Source organism: Falco punctatus (genome assembly GCF_963210335.1).
Source record: "Falco punctatus genome assembly, chromosome: 4".
Taxonomy (NCBI): Eukaryota; Metazoa; Chordata; class Aves; order Falconiformes; family Falconidae; genus Falco; species Falco punctatus.
Window position 1 is genome coordinate 6,800,326 of NC_137583.1, and position 27,230 is coordinate 6,827,555.

The window sequence follows — 27,230 nt, forward strand, 5'->3', positions numbered from 1 at the left end:
TGTAACCTCCAGCACCTATGATGGAGACCGACATGACAGTAGTAAAGAAGTGCAATACTCATGGATCCTGCTGCCTTTCACATACCCGATGCTGCATGCAGGTACAAGGTTTCAAGAGCTGCCGTATTATGCAGAGTCAAGATGTTACTTTCACTACCCAGGCAAGTGTATTTTAAACAAAAAAAATGCCACTCTGAAATTGCCTATCCTGGAACAGTTCCCAGTTCTTAGCGTTTTTCAGAATTGTGGGGTATGTACAACCTGACACTACTGACAGCTTTTTTTACACACAGTAAAAAAATGTAGAAGTCCACTTGTATATTCTCTTTTAGGCTGTGGCAACAGTACTTTATTTGATGTGCTTTGTTCCTTTTTACTAAAATACTTGAGATGTGACTCCAGTAACCTTCTAAAGGTATTCGCCCCCAACCCGCCTTCCTCATGACTTCACAGAAACTCCAGCCAAAATTCAGAGAGGCCTCATGCTCTCTGCAGATCTTGCAGTACTCATGGTAGTATAGAAAGTAGTAAGAAAAAGCCAAGAATTATCTCCCAGCAGAAATGCATTTAACAAAATTTAACAAAGCAACAACATGAAGAACCAACATTTTTTAGCTTTTAGAATGTCTCTTTGGCTTTCTGTCTCCTGGCTTCTTCTCTTCTGCTCCCATCTCTTGGACAGGTAGCCACTTCAGAGGATTGCGTCGGTACATAGGCCATGGAGGGAGCGTTAGCTTAGAGAAAAGGAATGAAGTAAGAACATGTAAATCAAGATGCTAGATAAGTGTTTTGTACAGCTTGTTGGGAAAATACTCATTTGCTAACTATTGTATCAATTAGTCTTACAGTTCATACAACTTCATACTATAAAGATATATAGTTTATATTGTATACTCTGTAGTCATGCTTCCGTAAACATGGCTAAAGGACCCCAGCTCATTGCAGGGAGGAGGATGACAGCACTCACCCTGAAGAAAAATGGATACCCGTGGTCCAGCAAGGCAATGCCAGCATCCCAGCCCCTCTAACACCTCTGTGAAACCCCCTCATTCATTATCTGGCATCACAGATAAGTAAACAGTAGCAAGGCTGACTCCAGGGATGTTTAGATCAAGCAGATGGATGCTGCTGCTGTAGAATTATAATGGCTTTTTCAAACAGTAGTATGTGTATGTTTGGTAGCGATTGGTCAAATTGAGTTGTATCTGAACGCTTGAAAGGTACAAGAACCACGTGTAAAACCACATTCGGTGTGTGCCAATTAGAATGGGATGCCTCATGTGCATGAATAAGGAATTACTCTTTTAATTCTATACTTTGTGCCCTAGCCTCTCTTCTTGGTCAGTATGGCCCACCTGCAAAACTTCCCTGACAAGCCACTACTCCACAGAAAGCCTCACTGTGGCGTTTCTGTTATCAGTGCTATCGGCTTGACTTAAAAGTAACATTTAATTGAAATGAAAAACTTAATTAAAAAGCAGTATTAAATTGCAGCGTTCTCTAAAGTCTTACTGGCCTTTGAGAAAAGGCACTTTCTACAGATCCAAGAAAGTGCAAATACATATTAACAGTATGAATTATATAGCAAACATTTGTCTCTGCTGACAGCACCTTAACGTAGCTATTATTTCAGGTTAAATAGTGCATGTATTTTCTGGGCTGGAGCAAAAAAATTCTCACCAAACATGATAAAGCAAATCCAGCCATAACTATGTAGACAGTCCATCCAAACTGTTCAGTGATGTACCCATAGATGAAACCAATTACCTGAGGGGAAGAAAAAAATAAAAATCAAACTTTAAAAAAGCAAAGCCATTTCCTGTGCCATGATGAAGTTGAGGGGTTGAGGGGAAGTAGAAAAATGCAGGTGTATCAAAAGCACTGTTCATCTGTCCCTCCATCTTTCTAACTTTGTTGTCAAAATTGTAGGCTAATAATGAAAGTAAAAGATTGAAAGAAGAACTCGTAATCCATGACAGCCCCTCTGATTTTGTCCAAAGCTTTTAGTAACTCAGGTAAGCCAATCAATCAGAAAAAAAACTTTGTAATTTACAGTATACTTACTGCAGAGACAAGAATGATTCCTTGAAAAATCTGTTCTGCTAATTTTTGGCCCTTGTAGTCCTGGAAAGAGACATTTTTCAATTAACCAAAACATAAACCTACCAGTTTAACCTGAAAGAGTTTGAACCTAGAGTCTGCCTGACCCCAGGTTCTCAGCTGTTTTGTGCAACTTTCAAACCAGACTAGAATTAGTTTTCTCACAGTGGATTTTAATTACAAAAGCACTAAACTCTTAATTCACGTAACACCTCCCCTACAGTCTTGACCACACTGTCACTGAAATCGGGAGTCAAACTTCTTAACACCAATGCAGTATTAAGAGGCAGACACTCCTTTATTGCAGCGCTGGGTGCTCGGTGGCATCTCCACAAATCAAGCACACCTGTGTAGATTTCACCATTAGATTTATACACAAAATCACAAGGTCGTACACTCCCAGTTACAATGATTGGGTAGTAACTTGCATATAATTATAGTATCTGCTGTGTCATCCTCTTCCCTTACTACACTTGCGCAGGGGAAGGGTCTTCACCTGGGCAAGGGTCTGCTTGACCTGTGGGTGTGTTTTTTAGTATTATAATGAAGGTAGTTTGCTTCAGGACACCTTAAAAGTAAGTTTTGTTGCCAAGTTGGAAGGCTGGATAGCGGCCTTGCCAAGCTGTCCAATAACTCATCCTATACGCAATAGAACTGGGTGCTCTGGTTGTTGTCTAGAGGGTAAGGTTATTATGGGCTATAGCATAGGGACTCCACGTAACACAGTCTCAGGTAAGAAGCAGCACAGCAACTCATACATCATTGGTTAGTAAGTACTAACCTCATTCTAACATGGAGGTTAATTCTTTAAAATCAAGATGCTCCTATAGGTAGCTTTCACAAACACAAAATATAGGAAGAGTCAGTAAAACTTTCAATTTGCAACAACATCACCTAAACCCAAAAGCAACTACTGCCTGTTCGGGGTAAGGAATGCAAGTTCAAAATACCATTGTAGGTAGCTCCGCAGCACTATGTAAAAGCCCTAACACCGCAGAAGAGCGTTCTCTGGAGAGGTAAAGGACATGCACGCCTCGCCCCCGTTAGCGTGGCTTCAGAGACCGCGGCGGCCCTGGAGGCCACGGCGCCCCCGGCTCGCGCAGCTCAGGCAGGGCGGTGCGGGGCTCCCCCCGCCCGGCTGCGCGTTGCCTTCCCTGGGCAGCGCCCCCAAGCTCGAATTTTCAGAGCAAACACCCGGAACGACGCGGGGCGCCCCCCCGCGCGGTTCCCCGCACGCAGGCCCCGGGGGGGAGGGGGGCGCTCGAACCCGCCCAGGGCCACGTCGCCGGCAGCGAGCAGGGCCGAGGGCCCGACGACGGCGGCGGCCGCCCTACCATCTGCGTGGGGATGGAGCGGAAGATGCTCAGCATGGCGGCGGCGGGGAGCGGCGCCCGGCGGCCCTGGCTCTGCTGGTCGGCGCGGTGGTCTCCGGCGGTGCCCGGCGGCGGGTGCGGGCTGCCCGCGGCACCCTGCGAGGTGGCGGCGGGCGGGCTCGGCGGGTCCCGCGGCCCAGCGCGACCCCGCGGCGGTGCGGCAGCGGCGGAAGGCGCGCGCTGAGCTGGCCGGAAGCGCCGCCCCTCGCTCCGCCCCTGCTCCGCCAGCCCGGGCGGCCGCCTCCCGCCGCCGCCTTCGCTACCGGCCTGCGCCTGAGCCTCGGCCTCCCCTGAGCCGTCGCCGGCAACGGCGGGCGCGACGCTGCGCGGGACGCTGCCTCCCCGGCCACGGCGGCTCCGAGCCCTAGGCCCCCGGCCTGAGGGCCCTTCGGCCGGCAGGTGTGGGGCGGCTGCGCGGCTGCTTGCCCGGAGCGGGTGCTGAGGTGGCAGCGGGCTGGCGGCCCTCCCCGCCCGGGCTTGGGGCTCTCCTCGCGAGCGGCCGGCCGCTGCCGCACCCCGCCGGGGCCGCGGGGCACCGACCTCGGCGGGCATCGCGGCGGGCAGCTGGCGGGGGCGCCTTGCCGCGGGGGCGGTTGGCGGCGGCGCGGGCGGGGGGTGAGGGGAGCTGGCGGGGCTCGAGGGGGCGCGGGGGCTCGGCTGAGGCCCGAGGGGGCGCGGGGGCTCAGGGGGCTGCGGCGAGACGGGGGGCACAGCCCTGCGCACCCCTTGGGGGCTGCGAGCCGCCTCACCGGAGTAACGAACGGCGGCAGCGTAGCGTGAGCAGGTGTCGGAGTCACTTGGCGCGGGTTTGTGCTGGCAGCCATTTCTGGGACAGCCCCCGGCGGCGCTTTCCGCACGGGTGGCTGCAGTGTGGGCAGGAGCCGCAGCTGTGTGCGCACCCTCCGCACCGCTGCCGCCGGCACCGCCAGCGCGCTGCGCGCTTCGTTCTGCGGAGCGCTGCGTCTGCCTGCGGTAACCCCGGCCCCGGCGGGGCTGTGCCCCTGGCGCTTATTTACATTCGACGCATGGATCGTCCCCCCGGGAGAAACGTAACAGCGGGACGGTGGTGGTGAAGTCGGCCGCACCTAACAGCCACAGCACCGTTTGTGGTGGTTTAGTTTGGGGAGATTTTGCAAGGGTTTTAATACAGAACTGCCACTTGCTGGAATGTTGTTATGGTGCGTGTGCTTTCCGTGTGTTACGTGAAAGCTACTTCACGCGCCAGGATGCGTAGTTCTTGTTCAGATTTCCCTTATTTAACGTTATTTATTTTTTTATTATTTATTTTATGTTACTATTGTATCTTACTATTATTTATTATTAAACGTTACTATTATGATTATTATTCAACGTTAAAAAGTGAGTTTAGGTGCATGTCAAAATTGCATCGTTGCATTGTGGCTTTACCACCTCTTATAACATGGTGGTGTAGTACCTTCTTTCATACTTCTGTGATTATTTTTTTTTGATGGCACTTTAGCTGATACTCTGTTACATTTTATGTAGGGGATTTAATGGTTTTGAAAGTGTGTAATGCTGTTTGGTAAAATCTTACAAGCCTACCATAATCTTGCTGGTAGTTAAGTGTGGAAAGAAACATATAATTTGCCTTATTGCTGGGATGCTTTTGGTTCAGTTAATTCAATCAGTTCAACAGCAAAGTAACTAGATGTAATCTTCCAGATTCTTTTCAAATCACTTCTGACTGGCAGGAGGAGTTTGGTGGGGTTTTTTTCTGTCGGTGAAGGAAGTGGCAAGATCTGCATGTCTCCCTTTTTATCTCTGAATTTTTCTTTAGACACGTCATTGTCACTGCGTACTTACTGAGATACCATACTTTTTTTATATACAAATTAATAAATAAAATAGCAGGGGAAGAAAAATCCCAAACAATAATAACAATAATTATAATGAGAAGGAAGGAGAAGGGGAGAGGAATAAACACATTTTTCAAATGTGACATACAGTTTTATCTTTTTAAGAGAAGGAAACATACATGGCGTTCAAAATCTGTTTTCACACTTCTGGTGATCATGTGTTTTGCCTTGCATAGGCATGCACTGGAGGTAGAGGGTGACTGCTGTATTTTTTCTCTTGCAGGTTTGCAGGAACCTTATGCTAATAGATAAAATAATAAGAGAAAAATGACATTAAGGAAAGGTATGTGTATGTGTGTATGTCTAATGCATATAAAAAAATATATCTCTGTTGTATTTTTCCTAGTTTCCCAATCTTGCTCTGGTTATATTGATAAACTTTTTTCTTCTAAATTTTCAGTGAACATTTCCATCCTTATAGTGGCTGTTGTCATATTTTTGCTAGTTCTTCATCATAACTTCCTAGGCCTCAGTGACTTCTTGAAGCGGGAATTGTCAGGTATGTTGAGTTTTATTCTAATTTTTTTAAAGTTTTCCTTTTATTTTAAAAGATTGGTGGGAAAGCACATGTGCTGGCCAGACAGAAACCACCACATTGCTAAAATAACGTGTATGATAATAATCAGTCATTTGCATAACAAGATATATTTTTTTGTACTCTTTTATGAGTGCGTCTTTTCCTGTTCTCATACTCAAGAAACTTCAGCTTGATGGGCTTGTCTGTTCTTGCTGTCCTGTGACTTTTTTCTTTGTCAGGAAGCCAGGCGAGATAGCAGTGAGGATTCCTTCTGGCTTTAAGTCATTAAGATATGTTTCAGTTTACTTAACAAAGCCTTTTCATTTTGGGGAGTCTGCTTTTAAGAACCACATCTGGTCTCACAGAGCCTTTCCATGTCCCCATTAAGTACCAAGTCCCAGTTTGCCACTCCTGGGAGCTGTCACTGCTGAAAGCGCCTGTACAACTGCTACCCCAACAGCAGTTGAATAGGAGCCTGACAGGCCTTAACCAGGAATCAGTTGAAGTCAAAGCTGTTGAGCTCTGTCGTCAGGAAATGGCAAACAGATGCATAAGCCCTGCTTTGTGAACAGCAAACTGCTGCTCACAAACTGCCAAGCCCCTGTTTGCCATGTTCCTCAAATTACCTGAAATCAACTAATATGTAATAGTCTACATCATCTGAAAGGTACCAGTGTTGTTATAAAAAGTGTGGGTAGTGGGCAGTTTGCCAGCTTTTACATGTCATGTGGTCTAGTAATAAATTTCAATGCTGATCTCTCATTTTCCTGTCTGCACCCTAAGAGTGTAAATTTTTGTGGCTTCATCTTAGATAATGTAGTGTGATCTGTGATCCCTGAAATAAACATGGGCTGTGCATGCTGTACTTTGTGCCTTGATGATCTTTGGGAAAAAATGTGCAACAGTGACTTTAATTTAGAATTTCTGTTTTCTTCATTGGTTCCTACCTAAGAGGGAAAGAATGTATAAGGAAAAGAGGGAAGGGTGATGTGGACAAGACTTAGAAGGTGGTTAGGGTAAATGGGAGGGGGAGGTCAGTGAGATTATCGGCACGTCAGAGGGGACCAAAGGCAAGTGGGACCTACTGTAGTTTAAGCCTCATTTTAGTACCTTGTGCTGTGTGAATATGTATGGTTAAATGTATGTAGTTTATCTGCAAGTGTGATGTTTTCCTATTCATTGACCTCTTGGATTCTCAAGAGCAGGTGCTGTAATCCACATCTCAGGTGAGACATCCAAGTGCTTGCATAGTAGAAATAATTGAAGGTGTTGGGAATTTTAGTGTGGTAATAATGTCTGTGTTTCATTTGCATAAAACAAGTATGGGATGCCATTTGTACTCCACAGATTCAAATCCATTAGGACTTCAGCCCATAGATTTCATACCTGCGGTTCCCCAGAGGCTGGCAGATGAACGGAATGATAAGGAGATTTCTGTGGTCATTGCAGCATCAGATGAGAGGCTTGGGGGTGCAATTGCAGCCATGAACAGTATTTACCAACACACCAGATCCAATGTGGTTTTCCATATTGTTACTTTGAATGATACTGTGGATCACTTGAGGTAATGATCTTTTCATTTGATTCCCACAATACTGTAAAACTTATCTCTGAAAAGTGGAAGAGCTGACTTTTTCCTAGAACTGCACTCCTCTAAATTGCAGTCCTATCTGCTGCTGCTGCGTGCAGCTTTTTGACAAGGCTGGTGTGGGGAGTCCTTCGGTCATTCTATATGGTAATGTTTCAGGGATGGAAGAGAGCCATCTTTTCGGGTGGGGTTATATCCAACCAATGGGACTGCAGTTTGGTGGTGGAGGGGTTGTAAAAGTTACTTCCTACATTTCATCTAAGCAATTCAAATGCTGGCAATGAAGTTTCTCTGGTTTTTTAGGTTATTCTTTGATTCTTTTATTTTACCCACATTTGTTCACACTGATATTTTTTGTGAAGGACCTGTGATAACAGCACCGTGTATTTCTAGTAAAATAAGAAGCAATATCATACTTACATGTATCACAGCTGTGCGGTTATCATACTTACATGTATCACAGCTGTGCGGTATGCTGATAGTGGGCATGCCTCTGCAGTCATACAGGACACCACCGACATCAGTTGTTTAACCCCAGCCAGAAACTAAGTACCACACAGCCGCTCACTTATTCCCCTGGCCCCAGAGGGATGGAGAGGAGAATCAGAAAGGAATGTGAAACTCCAGATAAGATCGTTGAGATAAGAACAATTTAATAAATAAAATAGCAGGGGGAAAAAAAATCCCTAACAATAATTATAATGAGAAGGAGGGAGAAGGGGAGAGGAATAAAATCCAAAGGGAGGGGAAAGAAGAAAGCAAGTGATGCACAACACAGCTGCTCATCACCTGCTGACTGATGCCCAGCCAGTCCCTCAGCAGTGATCGGCAGGGCCTGGCCAGCTCCCCCCAGTTTATATACTGTGCGTGATGTTTCATTGTCCTCCGTACCTTCCTGTGGTGGGCTGGGTGTTCTGGCCTCCGTGGGGAGGTGTGGGTTCAAATCCCACTTCTGATACCACTTTTTTTTTATGGAATACCCCTTTGGTTAGTTCAGGTCAGCTGTCCTGGCTGTGTCCCCTCCCAGTTTCTTGTGCCCTGCCAGCCCTCTTGCTTTCAAGGGCTGAAAAACTGAAAAGTCCTTGACTTGGTATAAACATTACCCAGTAACAACTAAAACCATGTTGTCAACAGTGTCCTCATACCAAATCCGAAACACAGCACTGCACCAGCTAGTAAGAAGAAAAGTAACTCTATCATGATTGAAACCAGGGCAATCAGCCATACAGTGCATTCTACATGTGTGTTTCTTGGGTAGGGAAGCGAGTGGCTGGATCAAGATCTGTGTCACTGTCAGTCAGATCTCTTGCTTTTCATTTGATTTTTGTCTCATTTAACAAGATCTGTGCCTTTCTTCTGTTGGCAGGCTGTGGCTGAGTAACACTGCTCTGAAAAATTTGAGATACCGAATTTTGGATTTTGACCCTCGTGTCTTAGAAGGAAAAGTACAAGTGGATCCTCAAAAGGCAGACACCTTAAAACCAGTGAGGATGATGTTGATTACTTTTTGCAATTATTAGTTAGCAACAACATATTTTGATACTGGCTTTTGAAAGGAACTAGAGATCAAAACCAAATCTGTTAGCATAGAAGCAGTCTTTTATAATCAAAATCCTAAATTTCAGTAAGAAGAAATTCCAGATAGTAAGAGATGGATTTGAATATCTACATATGCATGCTTAGTACCATTTGTTGCTGCTAGTTGCAGTGAGACACAGGAGCTTGCATGTCAAGCATGCCAGCCCCTGAGAGATACTACAGATACACGTGGAGAAATAAGAAATTCTAATATAGTTTTAAAGTTAGTTTATCCAATGCACAGATTCATAGGAAACCAAGAACCGATGGAATTTGTTTATTTTAAATAACTTCTAGGATATCGCTGCCTATTTTACTTCCTTGATAGAAGTTGTCTTGGACATCAGGGCCATAGATAAGTGCCAGGAGTATCAGTCAGTTTCACATTTATTTGGACAATTTTTCATTTAATTCTTCCCTCCTCTTGCTTTCTTGTTCTCACAGTTAACCTTTGCAAGATTCTACTTGCCCAGTTTGGTGCCTCATGTGGAGAAGGCCATCTATGTGGATGATGATGTAATAGTGCAAGGTATGAGACCTTTTCTTAGCCTTTTGCCACTGGCTTTATGCTGAGGTTGGTATGTAATCGCATACAGTAATCAAACACTTCTGCTTCAAGGAAAGATATAAAACCTTTGTAAAGATGAATGAGTTGGACTAAACTTGAGTGGTTTTATTTGCTGTAGCCATGGCCTGAACAAGAAGTCCCTCAGCACTTAGTCAGGATTGCTTTTAATTTTTCTGTGCTTACTTTCATTTTCCAGATGATATTCTTGAACTTTACAACACTCCATTGAAACCTGGACATGCAGCTGCATTTTCAGATGATTGTGACTCAACCACTAATAAAGTTGCTGTCCGTGGAGCAGGCAATCAGGTTAGTTTTATTCTGATTCAGCAGTGACAACACTATAGATCCCAGACTTTGGAAACAGGCAGTCAGTTTTGATGTTCTTGCAGGTTGATTTCCAAATGCAGTGAACCTAAAGGTGTGGCTCTCCCTACCCAAATAAATTTACTCTGATGTTTGTGTTACAAATCCCACCTGCAGTTTCTGTTTAGGCACAGTAAAGGCATTTCAGATTTTTGCTGTGTTTTATAATGAGAGCAGTTCCTAGTGTGGAGCAGCAGGCGATCTTAGAACATCAGAAGGAGAATTTTTCATTTGTGAGTCTATAAAAAGTACTTTTTCTGGGAGTGGTGCTATATTATTAATATGGTATTATTAAGGCCATGCAGCGTTCCTTAAAATATGTAGTTTATAAAATCATATTTTAACAATGTTAGTCCTTGTAGGCTTGCTTTCTCTTATTTTAAAGGAAGGGGCATTTGCTTTAACAACTTCAAGTAATGCTTGTCTGTTGGGAATTGTGCAAAATTTTTCTTCAACTAGTAATTTGACCATATTTTAAGCCAGTTTCTACTCTTTTTTCCTTCCCCCCCCCCCAGTATAATTACATTGGGTTTTTAGATTACAAAAAAGAAACCATCCGAAAGCTTGCCATGAAAGCCAACACCTGCTCTTTCAATCCAGGAGTTTTTGTTGCCAATTTGACAGAATGGAAATTACAGAACATCACTAAGCAATTGGAGAAGTGGATGGCACTTAATGTAGCGTAAGTAGCTTCAAGCTTGAGGCGACAGCAGGTCAAGGGTTGGGTTCTGGTGGTGGCATGTTAAATGAAGGGCTGTGTGTGTATCTGTGGATTCCTGTCATGCAGCTGCAAGTGAAAAATCAACTGATTCAGGGCCACACAATCATCCTTTCCCAACTTCTTTTCATCATCTTTTCCAGAGAGGAACTCTACAGTAGGACTCTGGCTGGCAGCATCACGACACCTCCACTGCTAATTGTATTTTACAAGCAACATTCCAGTATTGATCCCATGTGGAATGTCCGGCATCTTGGTATGTATGAAACATCTGTGACACTGCTCCCCCAGTGTGTTTTTTTCCACACATCTGTAGCTGGACACCTAGTTGATGATGCAGGAAATGGATCTTTTCTTCCTCTATTTTATACCTTGTTTGTTAAGAAATGCTGCTTTGCAATAACAGGTTGGGGCGTGGGGGCCTGATCCTTTCTGTTTTATTTTTGAACTGCTAGGGGGATAGTTCTTGAATGGACTTATTCTCAAATGACTTCTCATTTTCCTTTTCTTGTTCCACGTATATATTGTATCTGAAATGATCCTAGGTGTTTCTTCCAAGACTACTGAGAGGAACAGACTTTCTGTTCTGATACTGGTGAAACTCCAATACTGGGAGAGATTTCTTGGGTTTTCTTTCCAATGAACAGTACATAGGCTGCTGAATACATCTGGGTGTTAAGGGGGGTGGGTGGGTGGGTGTGCTGTTAAAGAACCTGGAAGTGGAGGCAGTACTGAGACAGATCAAAGTGACATTCATTTGCAGCTATGATGTTTTTCCCTTTGCCCTGATTTCTGCCTCCTATATTACCTCCTTTCTCCATAAATGCCAAGATTTTCTTTGTTAAAATCGAAGTCAAAATACTGCATGTTGGTGTTTCTGCTGCCTTTATTTCAGACACTAATGTTTCTTTTTAAATAAAAGGTTCTAGTGCTGGAAAAAGGTACTCGCCCCAGTTTGTGAAAGCTGCCAAGCTGCTCCATTGGAATGGACATTTCAAACCGTGGGGAAGAACAGCTTCATACGCTGAAGTCTGGGAGAAGTGGTATGTCCCTGACCCTACAGGCAAGTTCAGCCTGATCCGCAGACATTCAGAAGCCTATGAAGCAAAATAGAATCAATTTCAATAACTGATGGCATTTTCTCAGGAAACTTCTGGAGCCAAGCAGAACTTTTTTTTAGCCAACTTGTATTACAGAGCAGTCCTTGCCTTCTGGAGCACAAGGTGATACACTTATTCAGGTGCCGTTCTGAAATGTGCAGGTCCAAACGAGACTCGCTTCACTTGTGTGACAGAAGATGCTACTTCAGCAGCACTACAGAAAGCCAGGATCTCCACAAAGTAGCACTTTTAATAGTTCATTTCTGCCGGTTGGGGGTTCTGCTCTTCGCTACAAGTCTTCTGGAGGAGGATCCTACGGAAAGAAACAGTTTCTTTCATCAGCTACAGAAAGAAACAGTTTCTAAGAACAAGATACAACTTCAGCTGGTGCTCGCACCATGCAAACCTTGCCCAGCAATGTACTGTAATTAAGTGCTGCTTGGGTTTTGTTCTGGGGCAGGGTTTTTTGGTTTTTCTTATCCTGTGAATTAATTTTCTCAACTACCCCTTCTTGCATGAAATCGCTTCCCAACCAGTTTTGTGTAAGTCTTTCTTGCAGAATTCTGCAAAATTGAATCTTTTTTTGAAAGATGAATTTTTCAAGTATTATTTCACTATGCAAAGTGGTTCTAACTGCCAGTGAACACTAAAACATTTTTTTAAAGTGGTGGACTTCAAAAATAAAAGCTGATTTTAACATGTTGACACAAACCTCTCTCTGGTAAATGGCAATGATTCTAGTCCTGATCTATGAAGTGTGTTTCCTTTGTACTTAAATACCATAGCAAGTGATTGAAACTAAGGTAAATTGATCCCATCTTTGCAAAAGCAATCTCATTCTAAAATTGTGCAAAGTGTTTATTTTGGGGATCAGACTGTATGACTTCCACATTAATTTTGTTATTGTTAAGTTCCTTATAGCTCCCTCAAGTGAGCATGGGCATGGCTGTGCTCTAGTTTTTCCTACTGTGCTTTTCCCAGTCTGGCCCTTAAAACTCATCAAGATTCCTGTGCCTTTTTATAGCTGGCTGCCCATCGCCTTTTCTATAGGTAAGTTGTTTTTTTCTTACAGTTGTAGTGTTGAGTACTGGTTATTATTGGCTGATATATCCCCGTAGCTATTGTGCCAGCTGTTCCATTTAATGGCTTTTAACAGGTCTGAACTCAAGCTGTCATTTTTATTAATACAGCTTGTATATGGTCCTCAGTGTAAGATGTTTAGACAAAAGGCTTTATGTTAATGCAGTGACGGGCTGAGTGTTACATGGTCAGAGATACATGCGTATGAATATGGGTTTATTACTGCTTTCTAATTTAAAAGGATTCCCAACTGCTTGATTCATTGCAGTCTTTGCCTGTATGTCTGTTTGTTGTGGATGCTGAGCTGTGGTTTGTTACCTATAGTTTCTTTTCCTGGGTTTTGATGAAGAACCATTCTTGTCCTTGAAGTGGTTAGGAGTAATGAAGTTCAATTACCAGACTTTCAAAGATTGTATTGGATCAGATGACGTCAGCTTAATTCTGATGACTAGGCTGTTTTAGCAGGTTTAAACTGCATGCGTCTGTCTGCATGTGATACTCTGCTTAGGAGGACTGTGCTTCAACATACATTTAGGGGAAAAATAAAACCATCTATTAAAGAAAAGAACACAGAAATCAGACCTTTAATAGGAAGAAAACAGATGCGTAGGAAGAAGATGGTTTCTGTCAGGTGTTTATTCTAAATGCTTAATTTGTTGAACAGCTGCAGGGCCTCTTGGTTAGATTTCTCTTGTAACCCAGTTCTGCTGTAAGCCGAGTGCAGTAATGCATCCTTATTGCACAGGGCCGTGTTTCGCTTTACAGTTACCAGTTGTTGCCGTGTATAACAGGTGTTATCAGAAAATACATTTTTTGTTCAAGAGCACTGTAAGAACAAGAAGCTTGTTCCCCCGTGAAGACAGATTACTAATATCATAATCTGCTGCCCTTCCAAGTGAAAGTGCTGCTATGTAGAGCAGTGCTTGGATACAACTTGTCTATCTAGCTGAAATATGTGAAGGTTGGCTAGAAAATGCTACTTATGAAAGTTCTACAAGTTTTGCAAAAGTATACTGAAAAGTTACTGACTTAAGTCGTGCTTTAGGGGTACAGTCTATAATCCTCTAGGAAAAACAATTAAATTTTATGAAGGGAGGGTGAAAACTTACCTTGACATTTAATTGTTTGAACATTACTAGAATTAAACATTTACCATTGTTTTTCAAAGAAAAAAACAAAGCATTATCTTCTTGAAACATCTTTTTATAAGGCAAAATTGAACAGACTAACTCAATCTATTAGGAATTTTTAAAAATAGACTTTAATACAGGAAACAAAGTTTAGGACTTAAAGCCAAATACAGTGAGTTTGCTGGACATGTATAAAATCTGTAACGATCAAATGCGATATGCCATTAAGTACATTATTTGACACAGCAATAATTGTGAATCTTTGCAGCAGCTCTGGTATGCGGCACTCCTCCAACTTCTGCTGCAACACAAGTCTTCGTGACTGTTCTGAAAGCCAGTAATAAGAACCTCCAAATGGTGTCTTCACACATAATTCATTATACATAGTCTGTATTAAAATCGTAGGCATCATCTTCATCTGCTGTCTTATCCAAGCTGAATGATAGTGAATGGGAATGTTCGCTTTCTGAGAAAAGAAAATGATATGTTAGTGAAAGCAGTGCAAGTGCTAGAGTACTACAGACTATCCTTTAAGCCAGGGTTTGTAATACAGACCTGCTCTCTGCTTTTCTGAATTTGTAGGACTTGTTTGTCGTTTTCCAAGCTTTGCTTTTCTGGTGACCTGAGCTTTGCCTTCCTGCAAGTCAGAGGTCAGAGATATATGTTCATTCAGACATCACTAATGAAGTCTCCCATGCAAATGAAGCTTAACAGGGACTGATGAGAGTATGGATGTTGCTTTGTATAGCTGGTCAGGAACACACTGCCTTAGAACTGAGTTAGAGCAAGGTTGTTTCCTTAATTATGCAAAAAGCCCCACCCTTATCTCCAGAAGAAAAGACTTTTTGAGTACTCCTGGGGGCTCTACAGTGCCTACACATTCTCATTTTATGGCAGGATGCTGAGTGGGTATATTTGGTGTCAGGATCTAAACAGGTAAACCCAGCCTAACGAAACCCTGATTTACCTCTTTGACATCTTTTTTTTCTTCCACATTGTCTTGCTCATCATCACTTTCTGTGAAATCCTCCTCTTCTTCTTCCTCCCCCTCCTTGCTTGTTTCCAAGTCTTCCCACTCTGATGCCTCCTCTATCACTTTATTTTCCTCTATTGTCCCATTTGCCATACCAGCTGACTGGAAAATGATGCTGCTTGCCAGACTGCGCCGTTTTAAAGCTGGGAAAAACACAGAAGCATCTCTTAAGTCACTGTTAGACAGCACCAGATAGAACGCCTACCCCCTGAGAGGACAGCCATTTTAGGTCAGGGCTAGAAAAAAACCCCCCAAACAGTCCTGCCTACTCCCTTTCACAAGAGGCACGCCCCCATAAGTAGGCAGAACAAAGGACAATTCTCTGAGAGTAGCTTTCCCTGAGGCACCTACAGAAGACTGCTAGGAGCTTAAAGACTTGGATTCGAGTATAGATTGTACTGAGTGAAATGTATTTTGTTGGCCTAATTAGCTAGTGTTTGTGTGCTCTTCAATGGTCTTTTTCCTTATTTCCTATTTAGGAGGGTTAGAAACTAAGAACTAGCAGGGGTAATTTTGTGTTAAGACAGCACACAGATGCACTGTTCTGTTGCATCAGAATCCATTTCTTTCTTAAAAGGTTCATTTTAACTGCATATTGGCAAAGCTATCATATAAACCCCAGGAGAGGCTGCATTTAAAATCTCCCATTAAAACTACTAATGGTAGCAGTGCATTACAGTAACAGTCCTACCTTGAACAGTGTTGCTGTTCTCTTCTTCTAGGTACGTTAAATTAAAGCACTCCTGCATTTCAGCTATTTTGTCTTCTGTAAGATATGGTGGTGGTCTCTGAGATCCTGGAGGTTGCGAGTGGTAGCTTACTTTAGCTCTGGGAAAATAAAATAATCAGCATTAAAAAACAACCAATGACAACATAGTTAAATCACTGTATTTAAAAATAAAACCCAGAGCACAAAGTTCTCAAACTCTTCTGCCTACCTACTAATTTATTATTATCTGTTTAACAGCAGTTAAATAGCTATTTAAATTTGACCCTGAAGTTGTCAAAAACAGATTTAAGTGGATAGCTCGCTCCTGAGAGGGAAAAGAAATGGCACACTTTGTCACCATAAATCATCTGCCCGTAAAATCATGAACTGTAAAATCATGAGCTGTGAAAGCAGCTGAACCACCTGAGCAAGGAGAGTAAGTCACACTCAATTACTATTACTGATTCTGAATTACATTTATTCCCACCTTCAGAATATAGGAACCACTATAAATTTCCACAGAAAATGTGCCTTATCCTTTCCTGTCTTTAGAAGAGGACTACATGGACTCAGTATTCGCAGAAGTCGGCAAACAGGCTATGTAGTAACATGCAACATGCTTTGACTCTTTCCATGTATCTTTCACTACTTTATAAAAGTATTGATGTATAGCGTTCTCTAAATCTGTTAGCCAATCCAGCTGTCTTTACCAAAGTAAAATGTTAGAAACCTCCTTTCTGTGTACTTCACAGGACTCAGAGCTTCTGCTGTGCTGGATTAACAACGTGAAAAAAGGTGAGCAGCATAAAGCAAAATTCATAGCATACCTACCCTGTCCAGTCACAAAGTAGTAATTTAGCTATATTCTCTATGTCAGGAACACCTCCCTTTTTCAGCATACCCCTTTTCTGAGCAAGTAAAGTCAAAAACTCTTCTGTGTTCCTGAAATCTGGGATAGTATAGTACATCATTACCTAGTGCAAAAGAAAATGGTGCATTCAGAAAGAGATACCCAATTTTCTCTCAGTTTTAGGAATAAAAGAGCAAATCAAACTGGATTACAATGAGGATGAGCTAGTAAGTGAAGAGCTGGTTTTCTTTTGCATGTGGGAGTAAACATTACAAAGCAAAATGCCTACTTCATCAACAAACTCAGCTGAGCTGCCATTCACCCACAGTAGTGGGTGTATAGAGACAGTACAATGGTTTGTGAAAACAGGGTCATCACAGCACTGAATGGGAATTAGTCTTAGGCTGATCTACTTGAAACAGTGAAATCAGAGTTGGATCTGAGGTCTTCACTGAAGGAGTCAGGAAGCAGTCAGAGTATCTTCATTTTTCACTCTGTGATACTGTGATGAGATCTTAAAAGCAGGGTGTTTTGAAGATCAGAAAACTTATTGGGAAAACAGACTGGCTGACAGGATCATGGCATGCCTTCCATTTGTAAGGATGAAAGATCACACTTACATTGCCACCCTGTGTGATTAGGGGAAAGCAGTTCAAAAGCTACCAGAATTAAAGTGAAACAAACTTTTGCTATTGGCCCAAGAAACATAGAGAAATTACATGCAGTGAAAAGTGTTGAAAAAGATGGAGCTCACCTGCTGTTTACTGCAGTGATTTAGAATGGCATTTGCTCCTTCAAGCACATCTGCTGAGTCTGATTCTTCAGGGTCTATGATACTTCTCAAGGCCAGAGCCAGGGCACTGTTGGAAGGATCTGCAATTATACTTGGACTGTCTAACATCTTTGTCTGTTTATCAATGTGCACAATTTGCATAGACCTATTCAAAGAGAAAGGCACTGTGAGTAAAGGTAACCAACTAGCAAAAGGACTGGTAATGGTGAGGGGTGCAAGACACAAAGCTCAGCACTGGACTGAATGCACTTTCATACAGAGTCAGCTTCAGTGTTTTCTTACATGCTTTGCGCAGGACAACTCTTAATGTACAAAAAAAGCAAGTTTATACACTGCATTTTCTCGTGACAGCTTGCATCACACAGATCAGTATCTTTTATCCTGGCAAATACAGGCGTGCATTTAAAACTGCACACAGGGGCACACTTCACCCCTAATGGATGGAAATCGTACGCAAACTCAAGGTAATCATCACAACAAACAGGGAAATCAACAGCTTTTATCAGACTTGGCTTACTTGGTAACACCTCTTGCTAGGCCAACATTGCAAGCACGAGCTCCTTTAAGACTGTTGATTATGCTGCTCTTTCCCACATTAGGGAAACCTGAAGAAAACCACATAAAACCTTGTAAGTTAGGTAAGAAAACTCAGCCTATGTAACACTGATCAAAACTGCTTCTTCCAGGTGTCTTTGGTAAAGTACATCTTCAGTGTGAGATCAGAGTTGGATCTGAAGTCTTCACTACAGAAGTAAGACAAAGTCTGTATCCTCATTTCTCACACTGATAACTAAAACACTATATGTAACACCACAAATCTTATCAGGTAGGAGGAAGGCAACACAAGCTGCATGATGAAAGCAATAACAATTACTAAAAAGCCAATTAGCAAGTCACATGTTAGTTGTTTCACCAAATCTATAATACAGGACACCAAAGCTTTATGGGAGGAGAAGGAAACTCCCTTCTGCCTCTCCAGCTGCTTACCTACTACCCCAACGTGAATGGCTTTGTTTTGAGTCTTGCCATACTCTTGAAGAAGCTTCAAAAGGCATTTGCTTCCAAAACATTCAGTGGTTCTTGATAAATCAACACGTGCACGTCTTTTTGTGACCTGCTCCTGCTACAGGATTCAAAGGTAAAAAAAAAAAAACCATGGTCAAGAGCTATTTAGGAAGATAAATACATATGCATAGATCTATTTATCTACTGTAACGTTTCCAACTCCTATCCTCTATTAGATGATGTTACTGTGTCCTTCTAGACAGAAGGAATTAGGTAGTCATCAACTACTACGAGAAAAAGGAATGAACTGACTTAAAGGGCTTGTGATTTCAGTTCAGGCTGTGCTACAGACTTGTGTGACCATAAAATAACCATGTACATTCAGATGGCAGAATCATCTTCACATTCTCTCAAGAGACTTCAATTTTTTTGAAGTATTTCAAAACCTGCTTTCTGCATTGTGGTTTCTGCGTCGTTTTGCAGGAGGGTCTATTTCACTATGCTGTTATCAGAGGTAAGACATGTGAAGCATTATGTATTAATACATGTATGACTCAAATGAGCATCTTTAGAGTTGAGACTAGGACATAGGGAGCTAACACCTTTATCCTCTTCATGAAATCATGTCAGGTGCCACCTTTATTGATGGCCACAGTCAGGACGATTGCAGTAGTATAGCCTGCACCACTTTACCTACAGAACAATTCAGATGTAACTGGTGCAACCATCCTGTGCGGAAGATGAAAAATGCCTCATCTTCCTGCCCTCACCATCTTCCTTACAGTAAAAAAGCCCACTTGCTTTTACTCTAGTCCAGCATCCTGGGCACAAATAACAATACGTATTTCAATAGCAAGATCTCCCCCACTGCACTGCAAAGCTTAGCCACAGTGCAAAGGCATATCCACCAGTCACAGCGGTATATTCGAACAAGAGAAGGAATTTCAAAGAACAAAAATTCCTGTTTCTCAGCATGTATGATTGCAAACATATAGGCCATGAGACAGTCTGCAGTGCTCTTACCATTGTCCTGTCCTTCATCAGCGTTGCTGATTTAAAAGCAACCGTTGGAAACTCCTTCTTTAAATAACTCAACCATTTCTCTAAGTTCTCCTTTGGCACTAAATCTGAAAAAAAAGAGGGCAGTTGTTTTACTCCTGTGAATCATAACTGTCACTGTGTGGAGGGAATCTCATGTGGAATCAGGGCCAGGCTGTATTTTGTCCATTGAGTATGTTTCTTTATAATGATGTTTGGCTGAAAAACTCTAGTAAAGCAGTGGGTATGTTCCCCAAAGGAACCCGCGTTACAAATTTTAGTCTTTGTTTTCTGCCTCAAGCAGAACATACCACCATTACATTTTTGACTTTTGGCCCCTGTATTAGGTTTTTAACACTGGGGTCTTGCTAGGAGACTGTGGTACAGTGATGTTCTGTGAAGGATTATCACATCATCCCTGCAAAGGCTTCTCTAACAGAAAGGTCCCTTTGCTCTTGCTGTCACTGTTGGCATTTTCTTTTCTTTTTTTGCTGCTGGTAACTCAGCAACTTGCAGCCTTTTTAGCTGGTTTCACGTGCTTTTGCATGGATTCTTTCATACAGCAACGGAAGAGAGAAAATACTTCCCAATGCCAAACTTCAAATCCAGCTATTGCATTGATTTGCTAATCCTTAACTCACCATCGTGGCCTCTGCTTACAGGCTTACATTCACAAAGATGTTAAAAAATCCAAGATCTTTACTTAAAAAAATCTGGCTTTGATTTAGTCAAATTTAGCTGAGACTAACCAATGCCTTCAAAATTTATTGCAGAAGATAGGGGCTAATGTGCATTTACCTGTCTGTGGTAGTTTCTTAGCAAACTAGACTTAAAGGTGGAGGAAATGTGACCCCTTCAGTAGGGCAGTGAGCTCAGAGTTGGATCTCATGTCTTCAGTGGAATCTCAGATTCCTTTAAACCTTCTTCATAGCTCACCTACTATAGAACCACACAGTGACCAAGTAACACTTGAAGAAAACCTGTGCTGCTTACCAATTTTGTTCAGAACCAAGAGTAGCTTTTTGTCTCCTCCACAGCAAGTTACAGCTTGCTCCAGTTGAGGACACCGGCAGCCCATTGGATCTCTTGCATCTAAAACCTCTAGAACAACATCTGAGGCCTCAATCACCTAGGTTAGGAAAGAAGAGAGAAGACTATCAAACAGGACATGAGAGACCATTTGACAGATGACAACTCTGGAATAGCAGGGGAGGTTTCATGCAAGTGTTCTTGTTGAGCAACTTTCTTCTGAACTACAAACCAGAAAGCTGAAGCAATTTTCATCTTTTTCCTCTAAAGGTAAGAAATCCTTAGATACCAGTACCTCATTGCTATAAGAGCTCTTTGATGACTCATTATGTATTGACATTGGCCCAAAAAAGTCTTAATGCCTCGAAGTGCTGGATATCCTAGTAGCTTATGCCAGGTAAAACTGAAACCCTCACAGCTTCTGTCGTGAAATCCCTTACTTAGTGTTGGAAGTTTATCACAAGCAACCTTTATACTGTCTAGCAGCTGCACAGTAATGCAAGAAAGGAAAATAACAAGTGGTCTCATTGCTCACTGTCATCAAAATACATAGAAATAGCTGAAGTGTCTCACCTTCTTGAGCTCCCTGCAGAATGATTTCTTTGAGTTTTTATCCAGCAGTTTGTTAGTCTTTGCTTTAGACTTGCCAGAGGATTCCTGAATGCAAATAAAAATGAAAGGAAACAATTTTATTGAGAATTAGTGTATTATACTTGTGTGCATGTACAGCAGAAAATGTAACATGTAACATACTGCTTAAGAAGACACAGTTTCAAGATGACTTTTATTGCTTCTATAAGCTTTGAAGAATCAAAATCATACCAGATAACCTACCTTTCCCTCTGCTTTTTCCTTGATTTTGGCTGCTTTTTTAGCTTCAAGCTTCCTCTTCTTTTCATGTTCTTTCTGTCTGTTGAGCTTCTGCTTTTGTTTTAGTTCTTCAAGCTGATTGCAAACAAAACCCAAGCAAGATAAAACATAGTTGAAGGTGGTAAGGAAGATCGTTCTTTCTCCCTATTTAGTTATTTCTGACCAAAGTTCCTGAGGCATCTTAGAAGTCACGGCTGTCCAAGTGACACTGGGAACATTTTTTTGCACTCTACCCTGAAAAGAATACTTTGCCTCCAATTGCCTCAAAACCAGAGGCAACACATCCGCTAGCTAGACCCCAAAACCGGCCGTGCAGCAACCACATTACAACCCATATGGGTGCTGCTCTCGTGTCACATTACTCCATGCTGCAGATGGTAGATCCTTATTTTCTGTGTAATCACGTAATGCCAGGACTTAACTTCTAGTATTCTGATGGGACATCTACGTATCTTAGCATCACAGACAACTCAGATTACATTAAAAAGAACAATTGCAGCATGTTTAATAAACACAGTGATGAAATGGAGGTTAAAAATAAAAGAGTAAATTGTTACACACTGTATAACGCTTGAAATAAAAAGTATTATTTTTCCAAAGGACATGTCTGCTAGGACAATTTGCAGTCTACCATGACTGCACCTCTGGTGTGCGCATGTGCATGCAAAGCTTCCTTGAAGATAGGAATGGTCTCAGTTCTTTTCCTCTTTACCACAAACTATTTTACCCTCTGCTTTCTTTGCTCTGCTTCCCGTAGAAGCTCTTCCTTAAATGGTGCGGCACTGGGAACACCGGGATCTTTCTTGGGCTTTTTGCGTCCACGTTTTTTGGCCTCCTTCCTGACTTTTCGGTGGTGTTCTCTGATCTGAAGATGGGCACAAGAATATTTTCTCAGTCTAAGGCAAAGAAAAATGGGATGTATCCTTCCTATTTAAAGATACAGAGTAGAAAGGAGTATATTTCTGACTTTAGATTGCAGTGTGTCGATTGCATAATGTCTCATCGTAAAGCTACGCTTGATCTACCAGCCCAGAATAATACAAAATGTAACGCTGTAAAAGATCTACACTCCCTGCTACATCATCGGCCAAAGGTAACTGGAAAGCAAATTGCTCGCCATAGTCCCGACTCCTTCACATTCAATATAACATCCCCATTGCGTACACGTATAGGTACAACACGTTCTATAATAATATATATAAAATGCTTTTAGCGTTAAACTCATTAGCACGGAGCTTTAGTTGGACCCCCTCTCCCGCGCCCCACGGGCAGGGGCCGCCCGCCGGGACTCACCTTCTTCTGGATCTTGTAGCGCTTGTGGCAGGTGAGCCGCTTGCTGGCCTTCCTCAGCTCTGCAAGACATCGCGCCGCTCAGCTCGCGGGGACAGCCCGGGGGGCAGCCGAGCTCCCACCGCCACCCATTCCCTCCAGCCCCCCTGTCCGATTACCCCGCGCGGGCCGCTGCCGCCACCTCCGCGCTCGCCGCCATTTCCCCGGACCCGGGCCGCCGCTCGCACCCGGCGTCCCCTCGCCTCAGGGCGCTCGCCGGTGCTACTGCCCGAGGCTCGGCCCGCCCCGCCCCGCCACCGGCCACCGGCGCCCCCGCCCGCCGCTCACTAGGCCGCTTCATGGCGCCGCCGGGCCGCGCTCGGCCGCGGCCCCACGTGGAAGGCCGCGCTCCTGCCTCCTCCCGCCGGCGGGCGCTGCCGTAAAGCGAAGCGGCCCTTCCTCGCCAGAGGTGTCGCGCGGGCTCGGCGCGTTTGGCGGCCGGGCGGGCTTTGCGGCAGCGGCGGGCTCGGCGGTACCGAGCGGCGGCGGCGGCGCCGACGGCGGCAGCAGCGGTGGCGGGGCGGGCGGCGGAGGGCGAGTGCGGCCGCGGCTGTCGGAGGCGGAGCGGAGCCGGCTGGGTGAGCGGCGCGGCGCCGAGGTCGCGCAGGCGGGGCGGCGGGCCGAAGCCAGGAGGCCGCTGCCTCCCTTTGTGTGGCCGCCGCGGGGAAGCAGCGCCACCCGGCCGCGCAGCAGCTCCGCCGTGGCGGGGCCCGCGCCGGGCCCGGGGGCACCGAGCCCCTCCGCCTTCTGTCACCTCCCCCGTCCCCGCCTCCCGCAGCGGCCCGGGCCCTGGGCGCGGGCCGCCCTGCGGCGGCCCCCTCGGTGTCGCTGTCCCTCACCGGTGTCCCGACCCCGCTGGCCCCGGTGTCTCCCTCAGCGCTTTGCTCCCCGCTGTGCTGGCCCCGGGCCGAGCTCGCAGCGGTGACAGCGGCGGGCGGGTGGCTGAGGGCCGCTCCCGGGGCCTCCGGCGTGAGGCCCGGGGCAGGGGGCGCGCCCCGCCCGGTGTGGGCGGCAGCGCGGGGCGGGAGCGGGGCCCCGTCCTGCCGGGCCGTGAGGGGCCGGGCTGGCCCCGCGCCCGAAAAGGTGATTTTCTTTGTCTCCTCCTTCCCCTGCCGACAGTAACACCTCACAAACCGGGCAGGGGGCGAGCCGGCTGCCGGCAGGGGCTCGCCTGCGGGGGGCTGGGGGACGTGACATGTTTTGCCTCTGCTGCCCGTCCCGGTGCTGGTGAAACGATCACGGTGCTGCGGCTCTCGCTGCTTCACCAACTTTGTCCTTTTATAGCGCCTGGCTGCTGCCGGCCCCCTCTTCCCGTGGTGTAGCTGGTTTCAGTGCGGTCGGTAATGGGTGGAAGGGGGCTCTGGCTGTGTTTCCCTCCTTTGTTCGTTTGTGAAGTTTACCATGGTTTGGTGGGTATTTCTGTTGAGATGGGGGAGATCTGATAGCGGTAAGATACTTTCCATGGTATATTTTGGCTTTTAGCTTTTTTCTTCTTGGAGGAAGAACATGAAACGTGTGCTGGAACCTCGTCGCCTTGCTTTAAGCGTGTTACCTCAAATGCACGTAAAACTGTTCATTTAATAAGGTTGAACTGAGTAATACGTGTGGTGATTGGTCTAGTACAACTTTCAGGAGAGGCAGTCTTCTACCCGTTGTGTATATATCAATATACATGCATGTTAGTAATGGCCAAAGCATTTCTTACAGAGATATCTGTGCTTATGTGACATTTTTATGAGCGGCGTGAGCAGTTATTAAGCAGACGCTCACGCTCCTGTTGTGTAGGACATGGCTTGTTTGTGGCGGTGGAGATTCTTGGTGTGACAGCTGAGAGATTTGTGAGCGAGCAGTTAGATTGCAGAAGAAAGTCTAGGAGAGTGTTCTTAAGTAAAACAAAATACATTTCTGTCCACAGTAGAACTGTCTTGTTTGTAAGTGTGGAGATCTAGAAAGAAGTTTGCATTTTGGGGGCTGACATTCAGAAGGAGTTTTACATAAACAGTTCTTTCACTGAGTATTCATGATGTTGTTCAGACTGGTGCATGTTTTGCACCTTCCTCTGTTGTTAGAGGAGAAAAATGGTTTTGGAGGCCGTGTACGGAATGGCCAGATGTCTTGATCGTGCAAGTGCAACCAGCATCTGTGTGTGGCTGAGAGCTGCAGTGTGCGTGCCTCAGATAACTGATGTGGAGAAGCCTATATGCAGTTTGCAGGCAGCTGCTGGTGGGGGGGGGTGTCCCCAAATCTTTGTTTCAGGGTGGGATTTTACTGAGTGTACTTCCAGGTTCCTGGGTGAACCAGAATTGTTGATTCCAGTATTCTCTCTTGCCTTTCTTTCACAACCAAGAACTTGTGTTTTCTAGCAGCCTCCACATCAGCACGCGCCTGATGTTAGCAGTTTGATACTGTAGCTCTCGGATAAAAGTTGGAGGCAGTGCCAAAAGTGACAGGCTAGTTGTCTGTTCCTGAGATGAACTGCTACCTAATGAAGCATGGAGTTTCTGTGTATGTGCATGTTTTGAAAACGTCCAGAATTCTGAACAGGGGAACAATCTCTCTGGGGTTTGATTGAAGAGAGTACTTGTATGAACTACATAGAAGCAGTCATTTCATCATAAAATGGTTCTGTACATTTCACATGGAATTTCTGAAAAAAATCAGACTTGGAGACTGCTTGGAAATTGAAAGGGGTATATTTTTAGCGAACCTGTAAGGCTGGGTACTTAATGTTGCTTACTTATGAGGATAAAAATCTACTCTGAAGCCTGATGGAGATGCATCATCATTAGAGAGTCTATTAAATGTTTCTTGACCTTAAAAATTATTTTCTTATAAGCACTGTATTACTTCATATTCAGTAAGTTTTACTGCTTACTGGTTTTTACTCTCAGGTCAGATATCACTTATGTTTATTCACTGCTCTGCTTGATGAATCATTCTCTAGCAAGTGGCTGTGAAATCTGCAGTGTGTATTTAGGAACAGTAGAGAAATGTTGTTTTACTGTAAAAATGACAGAAATGTTTAGCATTCTGTGTACAGAATTACTTTGTAGAGTTTCTGCTAGCCTAAAAAAGTTACCTCTCTTTCTTGCTTTTTTCTGTGTCACTGTAATTATTCAATTTGTTCTTTGAATATATTCTTCAATTATCTATCTACTCTCAATTTTCTTCTCTCTCTTTCCTTTTTCTTGTCTTCTAGTTTTGACTGTACTAACACCATTGCTGGTTTGCTACTCTTAGAGTGTTACCTTCTCCTGATATCTGTACTTGGCCATCAGACACTATGAGGAGACTGGCTTTTCGAGGTGCTGGTTGTACTCTGGTAAATCTGGTAAATTATTGATTGTATGTGCACCATTCTCTCTGTTCCTCTGCCTAGCCTTTCGGGTTTTTTTATTCTAACTGTTAATTATTCCTACCTTATTTTTATTCATCTTGTGTGTGCTTGAAACTAATTCTGTCCCTAACATAAATGCTCTAATGCGGTTATGTTGTGCTGCCGTACCTTGTAAGTCAACTGCTTCCTAGAAGAAATTCCTTGGTTTGGTTGGAAAATAGGTATAGGCTGGGGTAGATGGATCTCTTCTGTCTTCAGCCTTTGAGACAGCTACAAATAAAGGTATTTTTCTGATGCTGTCACTGGAAGTTGGGAAAGACCCAACAACTTGTTTGTAAATCATTGTAGTTGTTGGATGGTGGTTATTCACTTGTCACTGTTTGCGCTGGTAAATGGAAAACGATGGCCAGAAAAGGAGGTGGCCTTTTCTACTTCTTGGTTATTGAGCCATTTGTCCTACACAGAAGGTGGGAGTGGTAGGTCACACAATGGTCCAGACCTTTTTTTGGCTTGAATCTAGTTCAGGGTATTCAGTAGCCATTTTCATTTATTTGTTTTCTTTGTGGGGTTTTTTTGTTTGTTTGTTTGGTTGTTGTGTTTGGTTTTTCTTAATTTGACATGGAATTATGTGCGTTTACACCAGAACATTTCTCTGTACAGCTTTTTCCTTTGAAACAGCAGTTATTGCTTAGTTATCATGCATGGAACAAGGTACCAAAATGTAGATAGTTTAAGAGCATATCCTAGTAAAAGCTGCTAAATTAATCTTCACCATGAGGCCTAGGCTTTCCGACATTGCTGTCATCAGTGACTATAAAACTGTAGAACCATTTTGATTTCCCTTTACTTTTGCAAATTTTCAAAAAGCTGGTGTTTAGATATATGGCTTAACTGAACGATAGTATATTACAAATGTACGTGACTCATCCTGAGCGCTGCTAGCTTTGTAGTTAGCTCTCAGCAGAGAATTTGGATGCAATGCCATGAGTTTAAGAACATCTCTCTTCATTATAGAAGAAGTTGGATTCCATGGGTTCCAAGAGGCGAAGAGCTACCTCACCTTCCAGCAGCGTCAGTGGAGGAGATTTTGATGATGGCCACCACTCCACAAACATACCAGGCCCAAGCAGAAAGAGGAGGAGACTTTCCAATCTCCCAACTGTAGATCCTGTTAGTACCTTCTTATTATGCACAGGTTTTTTTCTTAGGGTTACTGTATCCCTGCCTGGGAAATGCTGGGTT

General features: G+C 43.9%; 4 protein-coding genes across 19 annotated transcripts in view; 2 read left to right on the forward strand and 2 right to left on the reverse strand.

The window, feature by feature from the left end:
* Nucleotides 1-321: 321 nt before the first annotated feature.
* On the reverse strand, nucleotides 322-3,638 carry SPCS1 (signal peptidase complex subunit 1). The gene is made up of 4 exons (XM_080386324.1): nucleotides 3,435-3,638; nucleotides 2,065-2,124; nucleotides 1,681-1,767; nucleotides 322-734 (listed from the first exon to the last, which is right to left on the reverse strand). Exons 1-4 carry the CDS (start codon nucleotides 3,468-3,470, stop codon nucleotides 612-614), a joined length of 306 nt encoding a protein of 101 aa, XP_080242450.1. The 5' UTR covers nucleotides 3,471-3,638; the 3' UTR covers nucleotides 322-611.
* Nucleotides 3,639-3,732: 94 nt separating this feature from the next.
* On the forward strand, nucleotides 3,733-12,496 carry GLT8D1 (glycosyltransferase 8 domain containing 1). Of its 4 annotated transcripts, none has more exons than XM_080386319.1 (10): nucleotides 3,733-3,872; nucleotides 5,574-5,633; nucleotides 5,751-5,849; nucleotides 7,215-7,431; nucleotides 8,822-8,939; nucleotides 9,478-9,562; nucleotides 9,798-9,910; nucleotides 10,483-10,649; nucleotides 10,829-10,941; nucleotides 11,608-12,496. In XM_080386319.1, exons 2-10 carry the CDS (start codon nucleotides 5,618-5,620, stop codon nucleotides 11,796-11,798), a joined length of 1,119 nt encoding a protein of 372 aa, XP_080242445.1. In that variant the 5' UTR covers nucleotides 3,733-3,872; nucleotides 5,574-5,617; the 3' UTR covers nucleotides 11,799-12,496. The 4 variants fall into 4 exon arrangements, with proteins under 4 accessions (XP_080242445.1, XP_080242446.1, XP_080242448.1 ...); XM_080386320.1 differs by having other exon boundaries at nucleotides 3,736-3,872; nucleotides 5,157-5,633; XM_080386322.1 differs by lacking the exon at nucleotides 3,733-3,872 and adding an exon at nucleotides 4,140-4,651.
* A 1,612-nt stretch (nucleotides 12,497-14,108) lies between these two features.
* On the reverse strand, nucleotides 14,109-23,090 carry GNL3 (G protein nucleolar 3). The gene is made up of 15 exons (XM_080386313.1): nucleotides 22,940-23,090; nucleotides 22,616-22,674; nucleotides 22,050-22,187; nucleotides 21,287-21,397; nucleotides 21,026-21,109; nucleotides 20,417-20,552; nucleotides 19,409-19,512; nucleotides 18,368-18,503; nucleotides 17,898-17,985; nucleotides 17,342-17,525; nucleotides 16,569-16,711; nucleotides 15,720-15,856; nucleotides 14,963-15,171; nucleotides 14,551-14,632; nucleotides 14,109-14,461 (listed from the first exon to the last, which is right to left on the reverse strand). The coding sequence occupies exons 1-15, from the start codon at nucleotides 22,950-22,952 to the stop codon at nucleotides 14,373-14,375; spliced, it is 1,713 nt and encodes a 570-aa protein (XP_080242439.1). The 5' UTR covers nucleotides 22,953-23,090; the 3' UTR covers nucleotides 14,109-14,372.
* Nucleotide 23,091: 1 nt separating this feature from the next.
* The window catches only part of PBRM1 (polybromo 1), a 68,810-nt gene continuing 64,671 nt past the window's right edge, over nucleotides 23,092-27,230 (forward strand). For 4 of the 13 annotated variants that reach the window (XM_080386288.1, XM_080386298.1, XM_080386297.1 and 1 more), the window contains exons 1-2: nucleotides 25,851-25,973; nucleotides 27,003-27,158. In XM_080386288.1, coding sequence (XP_080242414.1) covers nucleotides 25,935-25,973; nucleotides 27,003-27,158 — 195 coding nt within the window. In that variant the 5' untranslated portion in view covers nucleotides 25,851-25,934. Of the gene's footprint in view, nucleotides 23,230-23,711; nucleotides 23,735-25,850; nucleotides 25,974-27,002; nucleotides 27,159-27,230 lie in introns of those variants that run through there. The other 9 variants (XM_080386300.1, XM_080386290.1, XM_080386289.1 and 6 more) reach the window with 6 other exon arrangements.